The sequence below is a fragment of the Pristiophorus japonicus genome, chromosome 24 (genome assembly GCF_044704955.1).
Source record: "Pristiophorus japonicus isolate sPriJap1 chromosome 24, sPriJap1.hap1, whole genome shotgun sequence".
Taxonomy (NCBI): domain Eukaryota; kingdom Metazoa; phylum Chordata; class Chondrichthyes; family Pristiophoridae; genus Pristiophorus; species Pristiophorus japonicus.
Window position 1 is genome coordinate 6388682 of NC_092000.1, and position 25718 is coordinate 6414399.

Genomic DNA, 25718 nt, shown 5'->3' on the forward strand with positions numbered 1-25718 from the left:
CCTCAGAGGGTGGTGGAGGCAGACTCAATCGTGGCTTTCAAAAGGGAGTTGGATAAGTGCCTGAAGGACAAAGAATGTGCAGGGTTACGGGGAAAGGGCGGGGGGAGTGGGGCTAGCTGAATTGCTTTTTGAAAGAGCCGGTATAGACTTGTTGGGAGCCAGGCAGAAGCCAAACCGTCTCAAGACAGTGAGATTAGACGTTTTGAATGGGGTGAGGCAGATGGTGAGGCGAAGTGGTGATGGTCGCTTACCAACCAGATACAGGAGGAGGCCATTCGGCCCATCGTGCCAGCTCTTTGGTGAAGCAATTCAAAATCTAAAGAATGTTGAGTTACTGCAGTTGTATAGGTCCTTGGTGAGGCCTCACCTCGAGTATTGTGTTCAGTTTTGGCCTCCTAATCTGAGGAAGGACATTCTTGCTACTGAGGGAGTGCAGCAAAGGTTCACCAGACTGATTCCCGGGATGGCAGGACTGACATATGAAGAAAGACTGGATCGACTAGGCTTATATTCACTGGAATTTGGAAGGATGAGAGGGGATCTCATTGAAACGTACAAAATTATGATGGGACGGGACAGGTTAGATGCGGGAAGAATGTTCCCGATGTTGGGGAAGTCCAGAACCAGGGGTCACAGTCTAAGGATAAGGGGTAAGCCATTTAGGACCGAGATGAGGAGAAACTTCTTCACTCAGAGAATTGTGAACCTGTGGAATTCTCGACCGCAGAATGTAGTTGAGGCCAGTTCGTTAGATATATCCAAAAGAGAGTTAGATGTGGCCCTTACAGCTAAAGGGCTCAAGGGGTATGGAGAGAAAGCAGGAATGGGGTACTGAAGTTGCATGATCAGCCATGATCATATTGAATGGTGGTGCAGGCTCGAAGGGCCGAATGGCCTACTCCTGCACCCATTTTCTATGTTTCTATGAAAGAGAACCAAAGGCAGGTATAATGTGTGCAACTGTGAGCATGCTCACAGGTTTGTAGAGCTGTTGAGTTGGGAGTGGCTTAGCCGGTCACGTGATGTTCACAAGACTCAATAAAACCCCGACCAGTTGGGTTCGGGGGGATCCACGATGGGGCAGGTGGTTGTGAGCCTGGTGGATGAACCGGTAATGTGTCGTGTGATTGTTAAACCTTCGCTAATAAACCAACTCGTTCTTAATAGCAAATGTGTTGCTGTGAATTCTTAAGCAAAGAACCCATGAAGCAAGAACATTACAGGCGGTGACTACATCAATGATAAAGAAGACTTTACCCAGTTTCTGCATGCACGCATGGAGCCTCTGCTCCAGGAGCATGACTCTGTGTTGGAGTTCCTCGTAATCATAGGCGCCCATTTCCTCCTGGATCCCCAGCAGCACCACCGACAGGTTCCTCACTTCCTCCTTCAGCTTCAAAATCAACCTGGCATCGGATTTGTATTGATCGAGGACTGGGATCAGTGGCAGCAATTCGTTCATCTTCTCCTTTAATTCCTGTCAGACGCCAAAGCAAGTTTTGCTGCATCAGTTTCCCTTCCGCAAAAAAAAAACAAGGCGACACATCACGGCCAACACCTTCACTCTCAACGCGAGCTCCGTGACCTTGCCGCTGTGCACTCTCTCACAAATCAGCTCAACATAGAAACAGTAGGCTTGGATAGTGACTAACGCCAAGGCCGATAGCAGGACAAAGCAGAATATCACAGCATCACTATACTAGGGTAACTAGACACTGTACTAGGGTAACTAGGTACTATACTAGGGTAACTAGGCGCTGTACTAGGGTAACCAAACACTGTACAAGGGCAACTAGGCACTATACTAGGGTAACCAGACACTGTGCTAGAGTAACCTGGCACTGTACTAGGGTAACCAGACACTATATTAGGATAACCAGACACTGTACTAGGGTAACCTGGCACTATACTTGATTAACCAGACACTATACTAGGGTAACTAGATACTATACTAGGGTAACCAGACACTGTACAAGGGCAACTAGGCACTATACTAGGGTAACCAGACACTGTGCTAGAGTAACCTGGCACCGTACTAGGGTAACCAGACACTATATTAGGATAACCAGACACTGTACTAGGGTAACCTGGTACTATACTTGATTAACCAGACACTATACTAGGGTAACTAGATACTATACTAGGGTAACCAGACACTGTACTAGGGTAACCTGGCACTATACTAGGATAATTAGGCACTATACTAGGGTGACCAGACACTACTAGGGTAATTAGGCACTATACTAGGGTAATTAGACACTATACTAAGGTAACTAGTCACTATACTAGGGTAACTAGGCACTAGACAGAGATAACCAACTATACTAGGGCAACTAGGCACTATACAAAGATAACTAGACACTACACGAGGGTAACTAGGCACTATACAGAGATAACCAGACACTATACAGGGATAACCAGACACTATATTAGGGTAACCAGGCTCTATACTAGGGTAACCAGGTACTATAAAGAGATAATAAAACAACGTTGTGTGTTTTCCCGTTGCAATTTTCTGTTGGAGCTGGTATTGACGGTTTGCTGGTTTTTTTCTTACTAATTCTCAGGATGCAGCGGTTCAAGAAGGCGGCTCACCACTACCTTCTCAAGCGGCAATTAGGGATGGGCAATAAATGCCGGCCTTGCCAGCGACGCCCACATCCCGGGAATGTATTAGAAAAAAAAGATGCTCCAAACAGCCTTATGGAGGCTATGTACACACCCCAGGGGTTGGAGAGGGGATGATAGTAGGGATAAAGGGCTCAAGTTTCAGCCTGAGTTGCTCCTATTTTTTGGAGCAACTAGTTTAGAATGGAGCATCTTAGAAATTGCAATTCTCGGCATTTAGTTTGCTCCAGTTCTAGTGAGTTAGAAAAGTTTCATTTTAGAACAGATTTTTTTTCAAAAGGGGGCGTGTCCAGCCACTTACGCCTGTTTTTCAAGTTTAGGCAGCGAAAACTTACTCCAAATTAACTTAGAATGGAGTAAGTGTAGATTTTTGTACGCTCAGAAAAACCTTGCCTACACTTATAAATCAGCCGCCGCCGACATGGGTCGGGGTGGGGGGGGGGAAGAAGAGGTGGGGGAAGAGAAGGCGGGGGGGGGGGGGAGAAGAGGGGGAGGGAGTGGGGGGGGGGGAAGGCTGAACGGGAGGGAGGGGAGGGAGGCAGCTGAACGGGAGGGAGGTCCGAGTCCGATCTTCGCCCGGTGAGCCCAGTCAGCCAGGGCTAGGGTCGGGCCCCTCCCGCACAGCCTCGGGGGGCGAGGAGCTACTGCACATGCACACACACTCTAGCGCGCATGTGCAGAGTTCCTGGCACAGTTTTCAGCGGCGGGACCTGGCTCTGCCCGCGACCCCTTGTGCTGCGCCACGCCGAGCACGAAGACGGCCCGAGGAGACCGGATAATCACAAGGTAAGTTTTTGCCACCCTTTTTCTTCCAGAAAGTCACCGCACCTTATCGAGGTGCACTGTTTTTCCAGAGGGCAGAAACTTGGGCCCAAAGTGTGGGCAGTTCCTGGGGCTTCTGAGATAGGACTGAGAATCTTCTACGCCTTGAGAACATTAATGCCCAGTGCGTGCCTTCACAATGACTCCTTAACCAACACTACCTTGTAACCACACCAGCAGAGTGTCCTTAGATCCTCGCTTCTCACATGCTTATATACTTGCCATAGAGGGAGTGCAACGAAGGTTCACCAGACTGATTCCTGGGATGGGGGGGATTGCCCTATGAGGAGAGATTGAGTAGACTGGGCCTATATTCTCTAGAGTTTAGAAGAATGAGAGGTGATCTCATTGAAACATACAACATTCTTGCAGGGCTTGACAGGGTAGATGCAGGGAGGGTGTTTCCCTCTGGCTGGGGAGTCTAGAACCAGGGGTCACAGTCTCAGGATAAGAGAACTGAGATGAGAAATTTCTTCACTCAGAGGGTGCTGAATCTTTGGAATTCTCTGCCCCAGAGGGCTGTGGAGGCTCAGTCTTTGAGTATATTCAAGGCTGGGATCGCTAGAATTTTTGGATATTAAGGGATATGGGGACAGTGCAGGAAAGTGGAATTGAGGTCGAAGATCAGCCATGATCTCATTGAATGGCGGAGCAGGCCTAGAGGGGCCGAATGGCCGACTCCTGTTCCTAATCCTCATGTTCTTATGCCGACCAGAGGCAGAGCTATGGAGGGAGCCATCTCTTGTGCTGGAAGAGATTCAACTGTAGCCCTCTTTAGTAAATAGCAATGTGGACTGTCGTGTGGGGACATGGCATCATATTATACCTGTTCATGTGTCTTTGAAGAAACAAGATGTAATTTGTGTCCTGTAATTTAATCTGACAGTTTATCCAGGGCCAAATTGGAAGTTTTGCTTGGTTTAGCACCTAATTAATGTACCAGCAAAAGCTAAATCAATCTTCTTGACATTTATTTTGCTTATGAAATTCAAACCCTTTGTCCTAAAATATAAATACATCCCCTGGACCCCTGAATGACACTAAATATTATATACGAATTTTACCAGACATTGTGACTTTTATTGTACCAAACAGAATTCATTAGTTAGAAAGGACATTAAGCAACGTGAGGAAGAACATGCTATCAACCCATGGGCCAGAAACTCTTCAATAAATCTAGATTTGATTTTTACAGTACAGAGGCCGTAAAAGTCAATGGATGATTTATGAGCACCCAATAAACTTTTCTGCACTGCATATTTTCTGTGCAAACATTAGGCGGATATGCAATTTTCCTCATGCCCACTTGCATCTGATCCCCCTCTGCTCCAGAAGTCAGCAAATCACACTGCTCTGCATTGCCAACGGCCATTTGGGAAAATTCATTCACGGAATGTGGGCGTCGCTGGCAAGGCCAGCATTTATTGCCCATCCCTAATTGCCCCTTGAGAAGATGGTAGTGAGCCTCCTTCTTGAACCGCTGCAGTCCGTGTGGTGAAGGTGCTCCCACAGTGCTGTTAGGGAGGGAGTTCCAGGATTGTGACCCAGCGACGATGGAAGGAACGGCCGATATATTTCCAAGTGCGTGACTTGGAGGGGAATGTGGAGGTGGTGGTGTCCACCTGCGCTAAGGTTCCACATAAGAGACTGCTAGCTAAAATTAAAGCTCATAGAACGAGCTTTTCCATTACTTTTGCATGCATACCGCCCACTTAACATCCATTTTAACACTGAAATGAGGGATAACGCCCATAAAGATGAAAGACTTTCCTTCTTTCTTAATACAAAACTAAGACCAAGGCATGGCCTGGGATCTAACCTCTTCCTGACCACAGTGCTGCGTTAGACCTGTAACAACAACCCTCGAATAATTGGACTGTTTAGAAACATAGACATGGAAAACAGGTGCAGGTGTAGGCCATTCGGCCCTTCAAGCCTGCACCACCATTTAATAAGATCATGGCTGATCAAGCAACTTCAGTACCCCATTCTGCTTTCTCTCCATACCCCTTAATCCCTTTAGCCATAAGGGCCACATCTAACTCCCATTTGAATATACCCAACGAACTGGCCTCAACAACTTTCTGTGGCAGAGAATTCCACAGGTTCACAATTCTCTGGGTGAAAAAGTTTCTCCTCATCTCGTTCCTAGATGGCTTACCCCTTATCTTTAGACTGTGACCCCTGTTTCTGGACTTCCCCAACATCAGGAACATTCTTCCTGCATCTAACCTGTCCAGTCTTGTCAGAATTTTATATGTTTCCATGAGATCCCCTCTCATTCTTCTAAACTCTAGTGAATATCAGCCTAGTCGATCCAGTCTTTCTTGATATGTCAGTCCAGCCATCCTGGGAATCAGTCTGGTGAACCTTCACTGCACTCCCTCAATAGCAAGAATGTTCTTCCTCAGATTAGAAGACCAAAACTGTACACAGTATTCAAGGTGTGGTCTCACCAAGGCCATGTACAACTGCAGTAAGACTGCCCTGCTCCTATACTCAAATCCTCTCGCTATGAAGGCCAACATGCCATTTGCTTTCTTTACTGCCTGCTGTACCTGCATGCCTACTTTGGACAACTAATGGGAGGTGGCAGTAGACAGGAAGTTAATGTGCAACTCTGTCATGTCCTTGAGGCAGTGAATCTCCTCCCGATGGGATGGAACCCTCCAGGAGGAGATGTGTGTGTAATGAAATCATAAACATGTTTACCCATTTGCAACGCACTGAGGCGATCTTCTTGCCCCACATTGCACACCCACACATCCTCTTTGGCAGAGCTGTGTCACATCTCCCTGACGCCCTGTGCCAAGGTGTCCCTGGGGTGTGGCTTCACCTCCCACTGAGCTTCTGGTGACATGAACGGAAGGTCAGTCTGGAGCAAGCTTTCAATTAGACTTCCAACATAATTAAATATTTCCAATTCAAAGCAAAGGGACTTCATTTTGCTTGTAACAGGGCTTGACAGGGTAGATGCAGGGAGGATGTTTCCCCCGGGCTGGGGAGTCTAGAACCAGGGGTCACAGTCTCAGAATAAGGGGTCGGCCATATAGGACTGAGATGTGGAGAAACGTCTTCACTCAGAGGGTGGTGAATCTTTGGAATTCCCTACCTCAGAGGGCTGTGGAGGCTCACTCGTTGAGTATATTCAAGGCTAAGATCGACTTTCGGAGTCTAAGGGAATCAAGGGATGTGGCGATCGCGTGGGGAAATGGAGTTGAGGTCGAAGATCAGCCATGATCTTATTGAATGGCGGAGCAGGCTCGAGGGGCTGTAGGACCTCCAGACCTCCAGCTCTCTGAGGAGCAGTGTGTGAGAAGGCTGCGCTTCTGACAGGAAGTGCTGACAGAGATATGCCATCTCCGACAGGCAGACCGATGCCTGGACCGCTCTGGAGGCAGCCTTCAATACTCCCCTCAATATTGCGGTGTGTTGCACGTTGCACAACTTGGCCACCATGAGGGACCAGGCATTGCCAGTGGGGATTGCAGGCCCACCTCAGGAGGAGGAGGGCGATGAAGAGGAGCCTGGCGAGGCCCCCATTGGATAGCCACCCCATCCATGGGGGAGGCAGCGTGGAGATGCTGCTGGACCAACACTCGCGCGTCGCCAGTTCGTAATGGACTGGCTCCTAAATGGAGGAAACTGAGGGATGGAGCTAATACTGGACACGTTATGTGCCCCCATAAAGGCCCATCTCCGGTGAACGTTGGAATGATGCTGCACAGGACACCAATGGCAAATGATGAGTCATAAATCTTACTGCAACAAAGTCACAAAAACTCCCCCCCACCAAAATAAAACCATACATTATACGACGTTATGTTGCAGGGCACTAAACAACAAAGCAACTGCTTTACCATCGCAAGTTTCTGTTTGGGCGCACAAAGTCCGCTGTGTAACGACTGAGTTAAGGCCAACGCTCTTCCAACTTACATTTTTGCCAAAACTCGCAGTCGGAATCGCAAACTATTTTCAGGTGCTAACTTTAACGCCCCGAAATCCAAAAAAGCCCCAAAATCCAGACCCTTGAAGGAATTTGAACTTCACCTTGGGTAGGAATTTGCGTTGACCAACTTATGAGGTGAAAACATTGAAAGCAGGACCCACTGCTCACTAGATTGCCCAGCTAAGACAAGAGCATTGGTTTCCATGGCAACGGTTTTAAGTCTATGGAAGAAATGGAAGAATGAGAGGGGTTGTCATTGAAACGTATAAAATTCTGACTGGGTTGGACAGACTGGATGCGGGGAGGATGTTTCCCCTGGCTGGGAAGTCTAGAACAAGGGGTCACAGTCTCAGGATACGGGGGCAGGAAATTTAGGACCAAGATGAGGAGAAAGGTGATAGAGAATTCAAACAGGCTGCATTCAGACAAGCTGTGAAAATTCACAGACCCCAAGTCAAAGCTGCAACTCAGCATGTTGCATTAAGTCATCAATCAACTTGACATCTTAGGACCTTTGTTAGCGAGCCAATTAAAGGTTAACAGACTATCAATTGAGCCAATAAGGTCAAAGAAGGCGAGTTCTTTTCTGTAAACTGATCAGGTATATGAACAGCATTTTGGCCATGTGGTCTCAGAAGGACAAAGGCCTGGCTTAAAGCCAGAAGCTTGTTGTAGCTGCCAGAATAAAGTTATGTTAAAACTACAACCGAAGTTCACATTTCATTGAAAATTAAGAGATCTAACAAATGTTTTCACTCAGAGGGTGGTGAAGCTGTGGAATTCTCTACCACAGAAGGCTGTGGAGGCCAAGTCACTGATATTTAAGAGAGAGATAGATAGATTTCTAGAAACAAAAGGCATCAAGGGGTATGGGGAGAAAGCGGGAATATGGCGTTGAGGTAGAGGATCAGCCATGATCCTATTGAATGGCAGTGCAGGCTCGAAGGGCCGAATGGCCAACTCCTGCTCCTATCTTCTATACGCCTCTTTGTTGAGAAAAAAAAAATCAAGGTGAGGGATTAATTTTCCATGTCTGCATCAAGCAGTCCCAGATCAACTTTTTACATCCAACACACAGCTTCTTTATTCTGGCCCAGTGAAGGGCCTTTACCCTAATCCAGAAGAGCATCTCCTACGTAGCGCTGTGATCTCACCATTTCTCAAATAAACCATCCCCTGGCCTCTCTCAGTTAGCAGTGACTCAGTGACAGAAAGAGTTTGACTCTTTGGGCCCCATACTACGAGGAGTTGGGTTGAGATCGTCCCAACCTATTTTACAAAGGCCTTTACAGCCACCAGACAGAGGGTCCTTTCACCCCATCAGTCAAAGCTGGATCCTGGGATATCAACAACAAGAAGTTGCATTTATTTGGCGCCTTTGGCATAGTAAAGCAGCAGCGTTATCAGACAAAATCTGACACTGAGATACATAAGAAGATATTAGGGCAGGTGACCAAAAGCTTGGTCAGAGAGGTAGGTTCTAAAGGAGCGTCTTAAAGGAGGAGCGAGAGAGGCGGCGAGGGTTAAGGAGGGAGTTCCAGAGCTTGGGGCCCAGGCAGCTGAAGGCACGGCCGCCAATGGTGGAGCGATTATAATCGGGGGATGCTCAGGAGGGCAGAATTAGAGGAGCGCAGGGGAGCGCAGAGATCTCGGGGAGTTAGAAACATAGAAACTTACAGCGCAGAAGGAGGCCATTCCGGACCATCGTGTCCGCGCCGGCCGACAAAGAGCCGCACGGCCCTCGGTCAGCAGCCCTGATGGTTACAGATAAACCTACGAACAGTGAACAGTGGGGGGGGTTGTGGAGCTGGAGGAGGTTACAGAGACAGGGAGGGGGCGAGGGCCATGGAGGGATTCAGAAAGAAGGGAGCCAATGTAGATCAGCGAGCACAGAGGGTGAATGTGAAAGGCACTCGGTTACACAGAAGGCTGAAGCCATTCATGCACGTGTTTGTATCAAGACTCAGCTTTGCTCAGAGGCAGGCTGGGCCTGAGGAAAATAAAGAAGCAAAGGGCGGGATACAGATTAAACAGTCCAACATCGGATTGGATAGAACAGACAAATCCTGAAATCAAATCAAATCAAAAAACATCTTTCTAACAAGCAAAAAAACCTTTTAACATCATCGTAGATGGTCCAGCTTTTAAATAGCAGGGAAAAGATTTACCATATTTTCTGTATACATTTACAGAAGGTGACCCTAAGGTGCTTAAAAGAAGGCACTGGAACTGCTCAAAGTACCATACACTATTCATTAATTTTTTAATTAATTCTCAGGAAGTTATGATGAACCTGTATTAAACACTGGCTCGGCCTCAGCTGGAATATTGTGTCCAATTCTGGGCACCGCACTTTAGGCAGGATGTGAAGGCCTTAGAGAGGGAGCAGAAAAGATTGACGAGAATGGTTCCAGGCATGAGGGAATTCAGTGACGGGGATAGACTGGAGAAGCTGGGGTTGTTCTCCTTGGAGCAGAGAAGGTTGAGAGGAGATTTGATCGAGGTGTTCAAAATCATGAGGGGTCTGGACAGAGTAGATAGAGAGAGAAACTGTTCCCATTGGTGGAAGGGTCGGGAACCAGAGGACACACAGATTTAAGGCGACTGGCAGAAGAACCAAAGGCGACACGAGGGAAAACGTTTTCCCGCAGCGAGTGGTTAGGATCTGGAATGCGTTGCCTGAGAGGGTGGTGGAGGCAGACTCAATCGTGGCTTTCAAAAGGGAGTTGGATAAGTGCCTGAAGGACAAAGAATGTGCAGGGTTACGGGGAAAGGGCGGGGGGAGTGGGACTGGCTGAAGGGCTCTTGCAGAGAGCCGGCACGGGCTCGACGGGCCGAATGGTCTCCTCCCAGGCTGTAACCGTTCTGTGATTCTGGGATTGATTGTAACCTTGGCTGGCCAACAGGTTCTATGCAAGAGTAGGCAATTGACTACAGTGCTGGTGAAAACCAAACTCTAGCCCGTTGAGTGCCACGATGAGGTTTGAATTCATGACTTTCAGCCATGATCTCATTGAATGGCAGAGCAGGCTCGAGGGGCCGAATGGCCTACTTCTGTTCCTAATTCTTATGTTCCCAGTTACCAGTCCTGTTTGTCGCCACTACACTGCCATGCGTGGTACAGAAGCTACCCGCTCTAATTATGCAGGTGGAGTGAAGATAGAATTCCCTGGATTCTGGGGCGGGCAGATTGGAAAACTGCAAATGTAATGTCCCTATTTAAAAAAGGAGGCAGACAAAAAGCAGGAAACTATAGACCAGTTAGCCTACCATCTGTTGTTGGGAAAATGCTGGAGTCCATTATTAAGGAAGCAGTAGCGGGACATTTGGAAAAGCATAATTCAATCAAGCAGAGTCAGCATGGTTTTATGAAAGGGAAATCATGTTTGACAAATTTGCTGGAGTTCTTTCAGGATGTAACGAGTAGGGTGGATAAGGGAGAATCAGTAGATGTGGTGTATTTGGATTTCCAGAAGATATTCGATAAGGTGCCACACAAGAGGTTACTGCACAAGATAAAAGTTCACAGGGTTGGGAGTAATATATTAACATGGATAGAGGATTGGCTAACTAACAGAAAACAGAGAGTCGGGATAAATGGATCATTTACCGGTTGGCAAACAGTAACTAGTGGGGTGCCGCAGGGATCGGTGCTGGGTCCTCAACTATTTACAATCTATATTAATGACTTGGATGAAGGGATCGAGTGTAATGTAGCCAAGTTTGCTGATGATACAAAGATGGGTGGGAAAGCAAGTTGTGAGGACACAAAAAATCTGCAAACGAATATAGACAGGTTAAGTGAGTGGGCAAAAATTTGGCAGATGGAGTTAATGTGGGAAAATATGAGGTTATCTACTTTAGCAAAATAATAGAAAAGCAAATTATAATTTAAGTGGAGAAAAATTGCAAAGTGCTGCAGTACAGAGGGACCTGGGGGTCCTTGTGCATGAAACACAAAAGTTAGTATGCAGGTACAGCAAGTGATCAGGAAGGCAAATGGAATGTTGGCCTTTATTGCAAGGGGGATAGAGTATAAAAGCAGAGAAGTCCTGCTACAACTGTACAGGGCATTGGTGAGACCACACCTGGAGTACTGCGTACAGTTTTGGTCTCCGTATTTAAGGAAGGACATACTTGCATTGGAGGCTGTTCAGAGAAGGTTCACTCGGTTGATTCCGGAGATGAGGGAGTTGACTTATGAAGATAGGTTGAGTAGGTCGGGCTTATACTCATTGGAGTTCAGAAGAATGAGAGGTGATCTTATTGAAACTTATAAGATAATGAGAGAGCTTGACAAGGTGAATGCAGGGAGGATGTTTCCACTCATAGGGGAAACTAAAAGTAGGGGACATAGTCTTAGAATAAGGGGCTGCCCATTTAAAACGGAGATGAGGAGAAATTTCTTTTCAGAGGGTCATGAATCTGTGGAATTCTCTGCCCCAGAGGCTGGGTCATTGAATATATTTAAGGTGGTGATAGACAGATTTTTGAACACTACGGGAGTCAAGGGTTATGGGGAGTGGATAGGGAAGTGGATCTAAGTCCATGATCAGATCAGCCATCATCATTATAGGCAGTCCCTCGGAATCGAGGAAGACTTGCTTCCACTCTCAAAATGAGTCCTTCGGTGGCTGAACAGTCCAATACGAGAGCCACAGTCCCTGTCACAGGTGGGACAGATAGTCGTTGAGGGAAGGGGAGGGTGGGACTGGTTTGCCGCACGCTCCTTCCACTGCCTGCGCTTGGTTTCTGCACGCTCTCGGCGACGAGACTCGAGGTGCTCAGCACCCTCCCGGATGCACTTCCTCCACTTAGAGCGGACTAGTCTTGGGCCAGGGACTCCCAGGTGTCGGTGGGGGATGTTGCACTTTATCAGGGAGGCTCTGAGGGTGTCCCAGATCAGCCAGGATCTTAATGAATGGCGCAGCAGGCTCGAGGGGCCGAATGGCCGACTCCTGCTCCTATTTCTTTTGATCATGTTGTCTTTGTAAATTCCAGTGAGTTTACTGTTGTCGGTGCCCACCTTTGAACAATGTCAACCTCGCCATCTGTCTCAATGAGGTCACCGCACTCCTCTCGCCCCTAGGGGTGCACAGTCACATCCTATACTGCTGCCTTGTCTGACCTTGGCCAGGCTGTGACTCATTCATCCTCCCCCTACCCTTCTCCCGGTAATCGTCCCCATTACAGCCTGCGCGGGAAGGCTAGAATGCCACAGCACCAGCCGCATGTCACCCCTCCGCAGCCTGGAACAACACTGGACTGCACTGCCTGGCGACAGTCTGCTCCGTGCTCGTTCCAATAGGAACTCAAATCACAGCTCCATCTCAGAAGGGCAGCAGCTATTTCTAGATCCGGCTCCTGGGACCCCCCCCCAGCCTGGCCACAGCTTTCAGGACATGAACCTCAACGGCTCCAGGCTCTGCGCTTCTCTGCTGTGTCCACAATGTTAAGGAAACAAAGTGCCACTCGCTGTATAGCTGGAGTCAAAATGTCCCGGGTGGAAAGCCAAATTAACCTACAGCTTCGGTTATTCCACCATCGTTGCGTCAGTGCTACTGAAATTATCACCGCAATACAAAAACCCCCCAGAAAATCTTCACATAAAATTGCCTCAGCCCATTGGCCGCTGAAGCCCTCATCCGTGCCTTTGTTACCCCACTCACTCAACTATTCCAATATTCTCCTGGCCGGCCGCCCATCTTTCACTTTCTGTAAACTTGAGCTCATTCAAAACTCGGCTGCCCCGTGTCCTAACTCGCACCGAGTCCCATTCACCCAGCACCCCCTGTGCACGCTGCCCCGTGTCCTAACTCGCTCCACGTCCCGCTCACCCATCACCCCCTGTGCTCGCTGCCCGGTGTCCTAACTCGCACCGAGTCCCGCTCACCCATCACCCCCTGTGCTCGTTGCCTCGTGTCCTAACTCGCTCCAAGTCCCACTCACCCATCACCCTCTGTGCACGCTGCCCCGTGTCCTAACTCGCTCCACGTCCCGCTCACCCATTACCCCCTGTGCTCGCTGCCCCGTGTCCTAACTCGCTCCAAGTCCCACTCACCCATTACCCCCTGTGCTCGCTGCCCCGTGTCCTAACTCACACCGAGTCCCGCTCACCCATTACCCCCTGTGCTCGCTGCCCCGTGTCCTAACTCGCACCAAGTCCTGCTCACCCATCACCCCCTGTGCTCGCTGCCCCGTGTCCTAACTCGCACCGTGTCCCGCTCACCCATCACCCCCTGTGCTCGCTGCCCCGTGTCCTAACTCGCATCAAGTCCCACTCACCCATCACCCCCTGTGCTCACTGCCCCGTGTCCTAACTCGCACCAAGTCCCACTCACCCATCACCCCCTGTGCTCGCTGCCCCGTGTCCTAACTCGCACCGTGTCCCGCTCACCCATCACCCCCTGTGCTCGCTGCCCCGTGTCCTAACTCGCATCAAGTCCCACTCACCCATCACCCCCTGTGCTCGCTGCCCCGTGTCCTAACTCGCACCGTGTCCCGCTCACCCATCACCCCCTGTGCTCGCTGCCCCGTGTCCTAACTCACACCGTGTCCCGCTCACCCATCACCCCCTGTGCTCACTGCCCCGTGTCCTAACTCGCACCGTGTCCCGCTCACCCATCACCCCCTGTGCTCGCTGCCCCGTGTCCTAACTCACACCGTGTCCCGCTCACCCATCACCCCCTGTGCTCACTGCCCCGTGTCCTAACTCGCACCAAGTCCCACTCACCCATCACCCCCTGTGCTCGCTGCCCCGTGTCCTAACTCGCATCAAGTCCCACTCACCCATCACCCCCTGTGCTCGCTGATCTACACTGGCTCCCAGTCCAGCAACGCCTCGATTTTAAAATTCTCATCCTTGTGTGCAAATCCCTATCTCTGTAACTCCCTCCGCAGATCTCTGCAATCCTCTAATTCTGGTTTCCAGCGGATCCCACCTTTTTCATCGCTCCGCTATCGGTGGTCGTGCTTTCAGCTGCCTGGGCTCCAAGCTCTGGAACTCCCTCCCTAAACCTCTCCACCTCTCTACCTCTCCTCCTTTAAGGCATTCCTTAAAACTTACCTCTTTGAGCAAGCTTTTTGTGACCTGTTCCGATATCTCCTTCAGTGGCTCAGTGTCAGATCTGATAACGCTCCTGTGAAGTGCCTTGGGTTAATTTACTATGTTATGGGTGCTACATAAATGCCAGATTTTGTTGTATAACTCAAGTGATAGGTCCCACGTGAGACTCCCTGCAGGCTGACATCTCACACTCATTGTGGGAAGTATAACTCCAGTCTTGGTGCAGGCTGCAGTCTAACCTCGCTCTCACCGATTACTCTTCACACACTGCAGTCATTGATCTGCGTACTGCAGTATCATTATAACTTCAGGCTCTTTCGAAGTGAGGCACGGACATGGCGAGCCTTGCTGACTGAGCCTATCCCGCGCGCCATGGTCAAATGGCCCGCCAACCCTCCGGTCGGATGAATGATCAGCAGAGGGTGACGGGGTATGGAGCTGTGCCCCGGCACAGGCAGTGCCAACAGCAGAGGAGGGCAAAAGAGGCACAAATAGCAACACACAACACTGCGGCGGCTCGGGGCACCGGTCAACAGTCCCTGCTGTCTCATCCTGCTCACATTTCGTCATCCTCAGCTCGACAAATCCCTCCCGCCCAAACACCACACACAGTCAGACCCACGCTCACACACACACAGTCAGACCCACACTCACACACACAGTCAGACACACACACACACACAGAGTCAGACCCACGTTCACACACACACAGTCAGACCCACACTCACACACACAGTCAGACACACACACACACACACGCTCACACAGTCAGACCCACGCTCACACACAGTCACACACACGCGCACACACACAGTCAGACACACATGCACACACTCACACACACACAGTCAGACACACGCTCGCACACACAGTCAGACACACACACACACAGTCAGAAACACAGACACACACAGTCAGACACACACTCACACACACACAGTCAGACACACGCTCACAAACACAGTCAGACACACATGCACACACTCACACACACACACAGTCAGACACATGTTCACACACAGAGTCAGACACACAGACACACACTCACACACACACACAGTCAGAAGCACGCTCACACACAGTCAGAAACACAGACACACACACAGTCAGACACATGCTCACACATACACAGTCAGACACACAGACACACACTCACACACACAGTCAGACACACGCTCACACGCACACAGTCAGACACACGCTCACACACACAGTCAGACACACAGACACACACTCACACACACAGTCAGACACACAGACAGACACACATACACACAGACAGACACACAGACAGACAGACACGCACACACACACAGTCAGACACACAGACAGATGCTCACACACACAGTCAGACACACAGACAGACACACACACACGTACACACATTCACACACTCACACATAATCACACACCAACAGAAACACAGACACACACAGACATGCAGACAAAAACGCAGACACACGCACAGACACACACATTTGCACACGTAAGCATATTTACACACACACCCACCCACACAGACAAACAGACAGAAACACAGACACACACAGACATACACACATGCACAGACAGACACACACACACACAGATAAACAGATTTACACAGACACATGCACAGACGGAAACAGTCAAACAGATAGAAACACAGACACATGCACAGTCACACATATACACACCAACACACACACACACACAGAAACACATTCACACACACTGACGCGGCTGTTAACTGCGATAAGGGTAGAGGCAAAAGCTCTGAAGAAAAACACCGCAAATAAATCTCTCTAACAGAAATGTAAACCATAATGTCCTCCGACGGCCAGGAGGTACAGTCATCCTGTTCATGGAGAGACAGAATGCGAAAGTGCCCAGCTCCAGTCTGTGCTGAATGAGCTGCCCTCTGTAAGGCTGTCCTTAAGGTAGGACCTCACACTACTCATCCTGTGTGTTATATATGCAGACTATAGATGCACTCTCTGTGTAGTCACTGTATAGTTGCATAAGATGAAGACTTGTTACCTGATGTACTGTCAATAAGGTTTACACTGTATATATACTATGCTGGCACCACTAGAGGGTGCAACTGGTGGAGACCGGGGTTTCCTGCCCTGGTGGCAGGGGCTGTATAAAAGGGGAGCCACCATGCCTGTGCCTCACTCTGGAGTTACGAATAAAGGACCAAGGTCACTGCAGTTTGAGTACAACACATTGTCTCGTGAAGTCATTCATAAGTGCATTACAGACATAACACCGCGCCCCCCCCCCCCCCACCCCCCGCCCTATTGGAAGTGTACGTGCATGAACAGGAGGGGTGTGATGGTCTCCACAGTCGGATATCCAGGCTGTCAAGTGCGGAGTGACCACCTGGGCAAGACAGTCGGGGGGCCAAGCGTCTCCAGCGGAAGTGCCTGCACGGTTGGGGGAGGGAGATTGCAGAGAGGGAAAGAGAGGCGCCCATGCAGGTTTCCACCATACCTGGAAGTTTTTGCTCAACAGGTTCGTCTGACTCTCTGTCGCAACTTTCAACCTGGCGTTGAGAACTTTCATCAGTGATTCGGTGTTGCGCACGTACTGGAGATCCCTGTAGGTCCGGAGGTCCAGGACCTCGATAGACTGGGAGATGTTCTGCACCTGCAAAACAAGAATTGGATTGACCACATATATCCAGTCTCTCGTCATATATAAAGCAACAACAGCTTGCCTTTATCTCGCGCCTTTGACATTGCAACATGTCCCGTGGTGCTTCGCAGCGGCGTTACCAGACAAAGATTTGACACCGAGCCGCACAAGAAGAAATGACGGCAGAAGCTCGGTCAAAGAGGGAGGTTTTAAGGAGCGTCTTGAAGGAGGAGACAGAGGTAGAGAGGCGGAGAGGTTTAGGGAGGGAGTTCCAGAGCTTGGGGCCCAGGCAACAGAAGGCACGGCCACCGATGGTTGAGCGATTATAATCAGGGATGCTCAAGGGGGCAGAATTGGAGGAGCGCGGACATCTCATGGGGGGGTTGTGGGGCTGGAGGAGATTACAGAGATAGGGAGGGGCGAGGGCCACGGAGGGATTTGCAAACAAGGATGGGAATTTTGAAATCGAGGAGATCCTTAACCAGGAGAGGAGGAGGTGGGGGCCTGGGGGGAAGGAAAGGGAGGGGGGAGAATGGGGAAGGGGGGGCTCGCCTATCTCTGTACAATTGCACTTCAATAACCATACTCCCTCCAGCACAGCGAGCAAGAAACCACAGTTACAAACACCCAAACGTGAAAGAAAGACTTGCATTTATATAGCGCCTTTCACGTCCACCGGACGTCTCAAAGCGCATTACAGCCAATTAAGTGCAGTCACTGTTGTAATGTGAGAAACGCAGCAGCCAATTTGCACACAGCAAGCTCCCACACACAGCAATGTGATAATGACCAGATAATCTGATTTTGTTATGTTGATTGAGGGATAAATATTGGACCCAGGACACCGGGGAGAACTCCCCTGCTCTTCTTCGAAATAGTGCCATGGGATCTTTTACATCCACCTGAGAGAGCAGACGGGGCCTCGGTTTAACGTCTCATCCGAAAGACAGCACCTCCAACAGTGCGGTGCTCCCTCAGCACTGCCACTCCGACAGTGCGGCGCTCCCTCAGTACTGCCCCTCCGACAGTGCGGCGCTCCCTCAGTACTGCCCCTCCGACAGTGCGGCACTCCCTCAGTACTGTCCCTCTGACAGTGCGGTGCTCCCTCAGTACTGCCCCTCCGACAGTGCGGCGCTCCCTCAGTACTGCCCCTCCGACAGTGCGCCGCTCCCTCAGTACTGCCCCTCCGACAGTGCGGCGCTCCCTCAGTACTGCCCCTCCGACAGTGCGCCGCTCCCTCAGTACTGCCCCTCCGACAGTGCGCCGCTCCCTCAGTACTGCCCCTCCGACAGTGCGGCGCTCCCTCAGTACTGCCCCTCCGACAGTGCGGCGCTCCCTCAGTACTGCCCCTCCGACAGTGCGGCGCTCCCTCAGTACTGCCCCTCCGACAGTGCGCCGCTCCCTCAGTACTGCCCCTCCGACAGTGCGGCGCTCCCTCAGTACTGCCCCTCCGACAGTGCGGCGCTCCCTCAGTACTGCCCCTCCGACAGCGCAGCGCTCCCTCAGTACTGCCCCTCCGACAGCGCGCCGCTCCCTCAGTACTCCACTGGGAGTGACAGCCCAGATTTTTGTGCACAAGTCTATGGAGTGGGACTTGAACCCACAACCTTCTGACTCAGAGGCGAGAGTGCTGCCCACTGAGCCATGGCTGACAGGCCCCAGAGCCTCAACCAACAGTTAGAACGACTTTGCATTGCCTCCAACCACAGACAGGGTTCACCTCCCAGAGTTAAGCAAAACAATCCTTTGTGTATTTGCCACTGCGTCAAAATATCAGGGCACTGTGAGTCACATGGCGGGATTGTGTTGTGTGAGATAAGTCAGGTAATTTAGCCCTGCGCTTTGCCACTGAGCCACATGTCATACCGCGGTGAAGTCACGTGGACGCTGTTTCCCTCGTTGGCAGCCTCGTGGCGTGTCAGAGATTTTCCCCGCAGTATTTCGCCCCGGTGCCTGTGCTCCACATCAAGGTGCCCGTTAAGCTGCACAGCCGCGCGGGTCTCGCGAGGCCGGTGAGCTGGCTTCCGAATGGAAAAACCGCGCACGTGCGGTAATTTCGGATTGGCTCGTTACAGGGCCCACGGGGCGGCCACAAAAGCCAAGTTCAGGAGGAATTGCTATATTGTGATCCCTAAATGCTGGTTAGAAAAAGGATTTTTTTTTTTAAAACACGTTGTGACCGTTGCACACCAGCCACCACACGGGCTTGACACAGCTCGGCCTTTACGCAGAAGGTGGTGGGGATCTGGAACTCGCTGCCTGGAAGAGTGGTGGATGCAGAAACCCTCACCACTTTTGAGAGATGGTTGGATGGGCACTTAAAGTGCAGTAACCTGCAGGGTTACGGACCTAGAGCTGGTAATTGGGATTAGACTGGATGACCTTTTGTTGGCCGGTGCAGATATAATGGTAAGTACTGCAGGGAATCGAATCCGGCCAGGGTGATCTCCTGGACTAGTGTCGATCGCCTGGATGGGTCGGAGAGGGATTTTCCCAGATTTTTTTTCTCCCTAAATTGGCCTGGGTTTTTAATCTGATTTAAGCCTCTCCCAGGAGATCACATGGCTCCGGTTGGGGTGGAGTGTAGAATGTTTCAGTGTAAGGGGTGTCGCAGTTGTGTGAGGCGGACTGGTTGGGCCGGGTGCTCTTTGCCTTTCCGCCATTGTTCATAGGTTTAGATGTAACCTTCAGGGCTGCTGACCGAGGGCCGTGCGGCTCTTTGTCGGCCGGCGCGGACACGACGGGCCGAAATGGCCTCCCTCTGAGCTGTAAATTTCTATGTTTCTAAGACCTTGAAGGTTGCTGAAGCTGAAGGAAGTCTCCCAGACTCGGAGAGCTACTGTGCATGCATGGCCACTTCAGCGACGTCAAGAACGTCACTTTCTTTCTCCCCCCCCCCCGCGCATGCGCAGAAGGCCCAGCTCCTTTTTCCAGCGCAGGCCGCAGGCTTCTCCCCCCCCCCCCACCTCCCCTCCCCGAGGCGATTGGCCGCGCTGCGCGGCTGCAGATTAGAGGCCAAACATCGAGGGAAACTGCAAAGATTTTTTTCCTGGCGCATTTCTATTCACGTAACTAAGCGGCGCAACTCGGGCAAGTACGCCAGAAAACGGGCCCGGGGAGAATCGAGCCCTTTGTGAGTGCACCTGGTGAATTTGTTTTCAATTCTTTTCTGGGATGTTGCCATCGCTGGCAAGGCCGGCATTTATTGCCCATCCCGTAACCGCCTCTTGAGAGGGTGGTGGTGAGCCGCCATTTCAGGGGGCGGTTAAGAGTCAACCACATTGCTGTGGGTCTGGAGTCACATATACATCATCAGAGGCAGTTCCTCGGAATCGAGGAAGACTTGCTTCCACTCCCAAAGTGAGTTCTCAGGTGACTGAACAGTCCGATACAGAGAGCCACAGACCCTGTCACAGGTGGGACAGACATTCGTCGAGGGGGAGGTAAGGGGGATTTTTTTTTTTTTAATTCATAGCCAATCTTTCCAATTCTTTGTCAAATCACAAACGCCAGAGGTCACCTTGCACACATCAAGGATCACTCTGCGCCAATGCTCTTAGCCAAAAGGCCTAGAGCCACTGCACCGTTCCTGGAAGTACTGCAATACCAGGTTCGTGCCATGGAGGTGGATGGGTCAGGCCCCCCCACACACCTCCGTGGAGGTGGATGGGTCAAGCCAGCCCACCCAGGTAAGGGGGATGGGACTGGTTTGCCGCACGCTCCTTCCGAAGTCTGCGCTTGACCTCTTCGCGCTGACATTCGAAGAGCGCAACACCCTCCACTTAGGGCGGTCTTCGGCCAGGGTCTCCCAGGCGTCAGTGGAGATGTTGCACTTTATCAGGGGAGGCTATGAGGATGTCCTTGTAACGTTTCCGCTGCCCACCTTTGGCTCGTTGGCCACGGAGGAGCTCCGCGTAGATCAATTTGCTTTGGGAGTCTCGTGTGAATTAAGTGGCCTGCCCAGCGGAGCTGATCGAGTGTGGTCAGTGCTTCAATGCTGGGGATGTTGGCCTGGGCGAGGACACTGATGTTAGTGCTCCTGTCCTCTCAGGGGATTTGTAGGATCTTACAGAGACATCGTTGGTGGTATATCTCCAGCGACTTGAGGTGTCTTCTGTACATCGCCCATGCCTCAGATCCAGACAGGGTAAGGATGGCAGATTTCCTTCACATTATGAACCAGGTGGGTTTTTACCACAATCCGGTAGTTTCATGCTCACCATTACTGATACTAGCTTTTTGTTCCAGATTTATTTAATTCACTGAATTTAAATTCCCCAGCTGCCGTGGTGGGATTTGAACTCGGGTCTCAGGATCATTGGTCCAGGTCTCTGGGTTACTGGTCCGGTAACATAACCACGGTGCCAGCAGGTTAGCTAATTGTGGATGATGTCACAGTCACACCCCGACCTTGGCCTCACCCAATGGACCCAAACAGCCAATGGCAGTATCCCAACCAATGCCCCAAATGAGCTCAGCTACCTCAGCGGAGGTAACGCACCCATTAATTGGGCTAGATTTTAGTTTTTTTACGGCAAAACTTAACTTTTTCGCTGAGCTATCCCGGGTCTTTGACCTGGCTTCAGCAACAATTGCAACTTCGCACTGGGGAGCTATTTGCTCTTGTGATCGCAGGGAGCGAGACACATGGAGGAAGGTGTCAGTACATCCGTGGGTTTATTTGAAATGAATTCAGACTGTGGAAATTGATGGCCCGGAGGGGGCCAGACGTGTGGATACACCGTGCTAAAGTAGGCCACGGATGAGTACCCAAGTCGATAAGTTAAATAAATATTTACCAAGGACCAGATCAAGAACTTGCCCGAAACAGATTGCATACATTTTACGATTGGATACAATATGACGGCTGCACTGTCCTCTATAAAAACTCTCCAACAGTGGAGACTGGCTTCAGTTAACTGCAGCTGAGACAGATAAGATGAAACGCTCTCCTGTCTAAAACCCACAGGGGTTCTGCGTGACATGAATTTGGGATAGTCTTGAAAAAGCTTCTTTTAGGCTTGAATCAACACGCAAAACTGCAGATGAATTTCTACGAACTGCCGATCCCTCGGAGATAGCGAGCGTGATGGATGAAAATGTCATACAGGTGTTCTTCTGAAATTAGAGTGAAGTTACCCCTGTAGGGACAGAAGTTACCCTACCTGACCCGGCACGGACATGATGGGCCGAATTTTTCTATGATTCTATGATTCTACTTGTGTCGGCTGTGGCTCAGTGGGCAACACCCTCGTCCTTGAGTCAGAAGGTTGTGGGTTCAAGTCCCACTCCAGAGACTCAGGCACAACAATCTAGGCTGGCACTCCCAGTGCAGTGCTGAGGGAATGTCGCACTGTCGGAGGGGCAGTACTGAGGGAGCGCCACACTGTTGGAGGGATAGTACTGAGGGAGCGCTGCACTGTTGGAGGGACAGTACTAAGGGAGCGCCGCACTGTTGGAGGGATAGTACTGAGGGAGTGCTGCACTGTTGGAGGGACAGTACTGAGTTAATGCCGCACTATCGGAGGGGCAGTACTGAGGAAGTGCTGCACTGTCGGAGGGGCAGTACTGAGGGAGTGCCGCACTGTCGGAGGGGCAGTACTGAGGGAGTGCTGCACTGTCGGAGGGGCAGTACTGAGGGAGAGCCGCACTGTCGGAGGGGCAGTACTGAGGGAGCGCCGCACTGTTGGAGGGGCAGTACTGAGGGAGCGCCGCACTGTCGGAGGTGCCGTATTTCGGATGAGATGTTAAACCGAGGTCCCGTCTGCCCTCTCAGATGGGCATATCAGGTCATTATCACATTGCTGTGTGTGGGAGCTTGCTGTGCGCAAATTGGCTGCTGCGTTTCCCATGTTACAACAGTGACTACACTCCAAAAGTACTTCATTGTCTGTAAAGTGCTTTGAGACGTCTGGTGGTTGTGAAAGGTGCTTTATAAATGCAAACCTTTCTTTCCCTCATTTGTTTATCCAGCCTCCGCTTAAATGCACCGATACTATTCGCCTCAACCCCTCCCTGTGGCAGCGAGTTCCACATTCTCACCCCTCTCTGGGTAAAGAAGTTTCTCCTGAATTCCCCATTGGATTTCTGGGTGACGATCTTATATTGATAGCCTCTAGTTATGCTCTTCCCCACAAGTGGGAACAACTTCTCTACTTCTACCTTATTGAATCCCTTTCATAATCATAAAGACCTTTGTCAGGTCACCCCTCAGCCTTGCGTTTTCTGGAGCAGAGAGCCTCAGGCACCTGTTTAATCTATCCTGATAGCTGTAACCTCGCAGATCTGATATCACTTTTTCCCCTGAAGTGCGCGCGAGCAAAATACTTGATGCAACTTCTTCTCTGTCAGTTCATTTTTGAAATAATATTCATTAATGCAACAAAATGTTCGCGGCCAGGAGTGATTTGCCAGCCTGTATAAGCTGAAGCAATTCCAGTGGTATTTAGGCTGTTCGGCTGTATGGGAGTCTAAATAATTAAAGACCCGATCAATAATTCACCGTCTCTTATTCGGTGCGAGGGGGGAATGTGGTATCCAGGGACTGCCTCATTTCTCTTGAGATTGAAGCTGATCCACATGGAGGAGTAATGTTAATCGTCAAAAGAGAGAGCCATTTATTGTATCTAGCCACATGAAATAGTACCCGTTCGACCACTCTCCCAATTCTCCCCTCTCTCCGCACTGAAAACCCTCACCCAAAACATACACAACTTAAAATATAATTTACCTGGTGACATAAAATCATAAGAATGTGGAGCAGGAGTCGGCCATTCGGCCCCTCAAGCCTGTTCCGCCATTCAATAAGAGCATGCAGAAACCAAGCGCAGGCAGCGGAAGGAGCGTGTGGCAAACCAGTCCCACCCACCCCTTCCCTCAACGACTGACTGTCCCACCTGTGACAGGGACTGTGGCCCTTGTATTGGACTGTTCAGTCACCTAAGGACTCATTTTAAGAGTGGAAGCAAGTCTTCCTCGATTCCGATTCCGATGATTGATTGATTGATTGGCTGATCTTCGACCTCAACTCCACTTTCCCGCCCAATCCCCATATCCCTTGATTCCTCTAGAATCCAAAAATCTATTGATCTCTGTCTTGAATATACTCAACGACTGAATCTCCATATTCCTCTGGGGCAGAGAATTCCAAAGATTCACCCCCCTCTGAGTGAAGAAATTTCTCCTCATCTCGGTTCTAGACTCCCCAGCCCGGGGGAAACATCCTCCCAGCAGCTACCCTGTCAAGCCCTGTAAAAATTAAGTTTCAATGTCATCACCTCTCCTTCTAAACTCTAGGGAATATAGGCCTATTCCCTCCCACATCATCTGATGAACTCTTACATTAATTTCCTTCCCCGATCCCTCTGATGGTGTTGTTAGATAGCACTACCTGAACAGGTAACAATCCTGCTCTTTTTTTATAAAGGTGCCTATTGAACCTAAATCATCGCCCACCTCTGCAGGTCCGGTACATAAGTTCCGCTCTCTTCTGGGAAAACAAATTTCTTTCTAATTTCTAATGTCGTTCAAGGTTGATGAATTTTGTACATGGGCCCCTTCTCCCTTTATGCCAGTGATCCAATATAATAGAAGAACATAAGAAATAGGAGCAGGAGTAGGCCATAGGGCCCCTTGAGCCTGCTCCGCCATTTAATACGATCATGGCTGATCCGATCATGGACTCAGCTCCACTTCCCCGCCCGCTCCCCATAACCTCTTATCCCCTTATCAGTTAAGAAACTGTAAAAGTATAAAAGCAGGGAAGTCTTGCTACAGTTATACAGGGTATTGGTGAGGCCACACCTGGAATACTGCGCACAGTTTTGGTTTCCATATTTACGAAAGCATATACTTGCTTTGGAGGCAGTTCAGAGAAGGTTCACTCGGTTGATTCCGGGGATGAGGGGGTTGACTTATGAGGAAAGGTTGAGTAGGTTGGGCCTCTACTCATTGGAATTCAGAAGAATGAGAGGTGATCTTATTGAAACGTATAAGATTATGAGGGGGCTTGACGAGGTGGATGCAGAGAGGATGTTTCCACTGATGGGGGAGACTAGAAATAGAGGGCATGATCTTATTTCTGTCTTAAATTTATTCAATGTCCCAGCTTCCACAGCTCTCTGAGGCAGCGAATTCCACAGATTTACAACCCTCTGAGAGAAGAAATTTCTCCTCATCTCTGTTTTAAATTGGCAGCCCCTTATTCTAAGATCATGCTCTCTAGTTCTAGTCTTCCCCACCAGTAGAAACATCCTCTCTGCATCCACCTTGTCAAGCCCCCTCATAATCTTATACGTTTCGATAAGATCACCTCTCATTCTTCTGAATTCTAATGAGTAGAGGCCCAACCTACTCAACCTTCCCTCATAAGTCAACCCCCTCATCTCCAGAATCAACCGAGTGAACCTTCTCTGAACTGCCTTCAAAGCAAGCATACCCTTTCGTAAATATGGAAACCAAAACTGTACGCAGTATTCCAGGTGTGGCCTCACCAATACCCTGTATAACTGTAGCAAGACTTCCCTGCTTTTATACTCCATCCCCTTTGCAATAAAGGCCAAGATTCCATTGGCCTTCCTGATCACTTGCTGTACCTGCATACTATGCTTTTGTGTTTCATGCACAAGTACCCCC

General features: G+C 50.0%; 1 protein-coding gene across 2 annotated transcripts in view; it reads right to left on the bottom strand.

Moving 5' to 3' along the window:
* Positions 1-25718, bottom strand: part of olfm2a (olfactomedin 2a) — a 420885-nt gene that overhangs the window by 9879 nt on the left and 385288 nt on the right. For both annotated transcript variants that reach the window (XM_070867015.1, XM_070867014.1), the window contains 2 exons: positions 16941-17096; positions 1258-1477 (listed from right to left, as the gene is read on the bottom strand). In XM_070867015.1, the coding sequence (XP_070723116.1) occupies positions 1258-1477; positions 16941-17096 (376 nt within the window). The remainder of the gene's footprint in view (positions 1-1257; positions 1478-16940; positions 17097-25718) is intronic.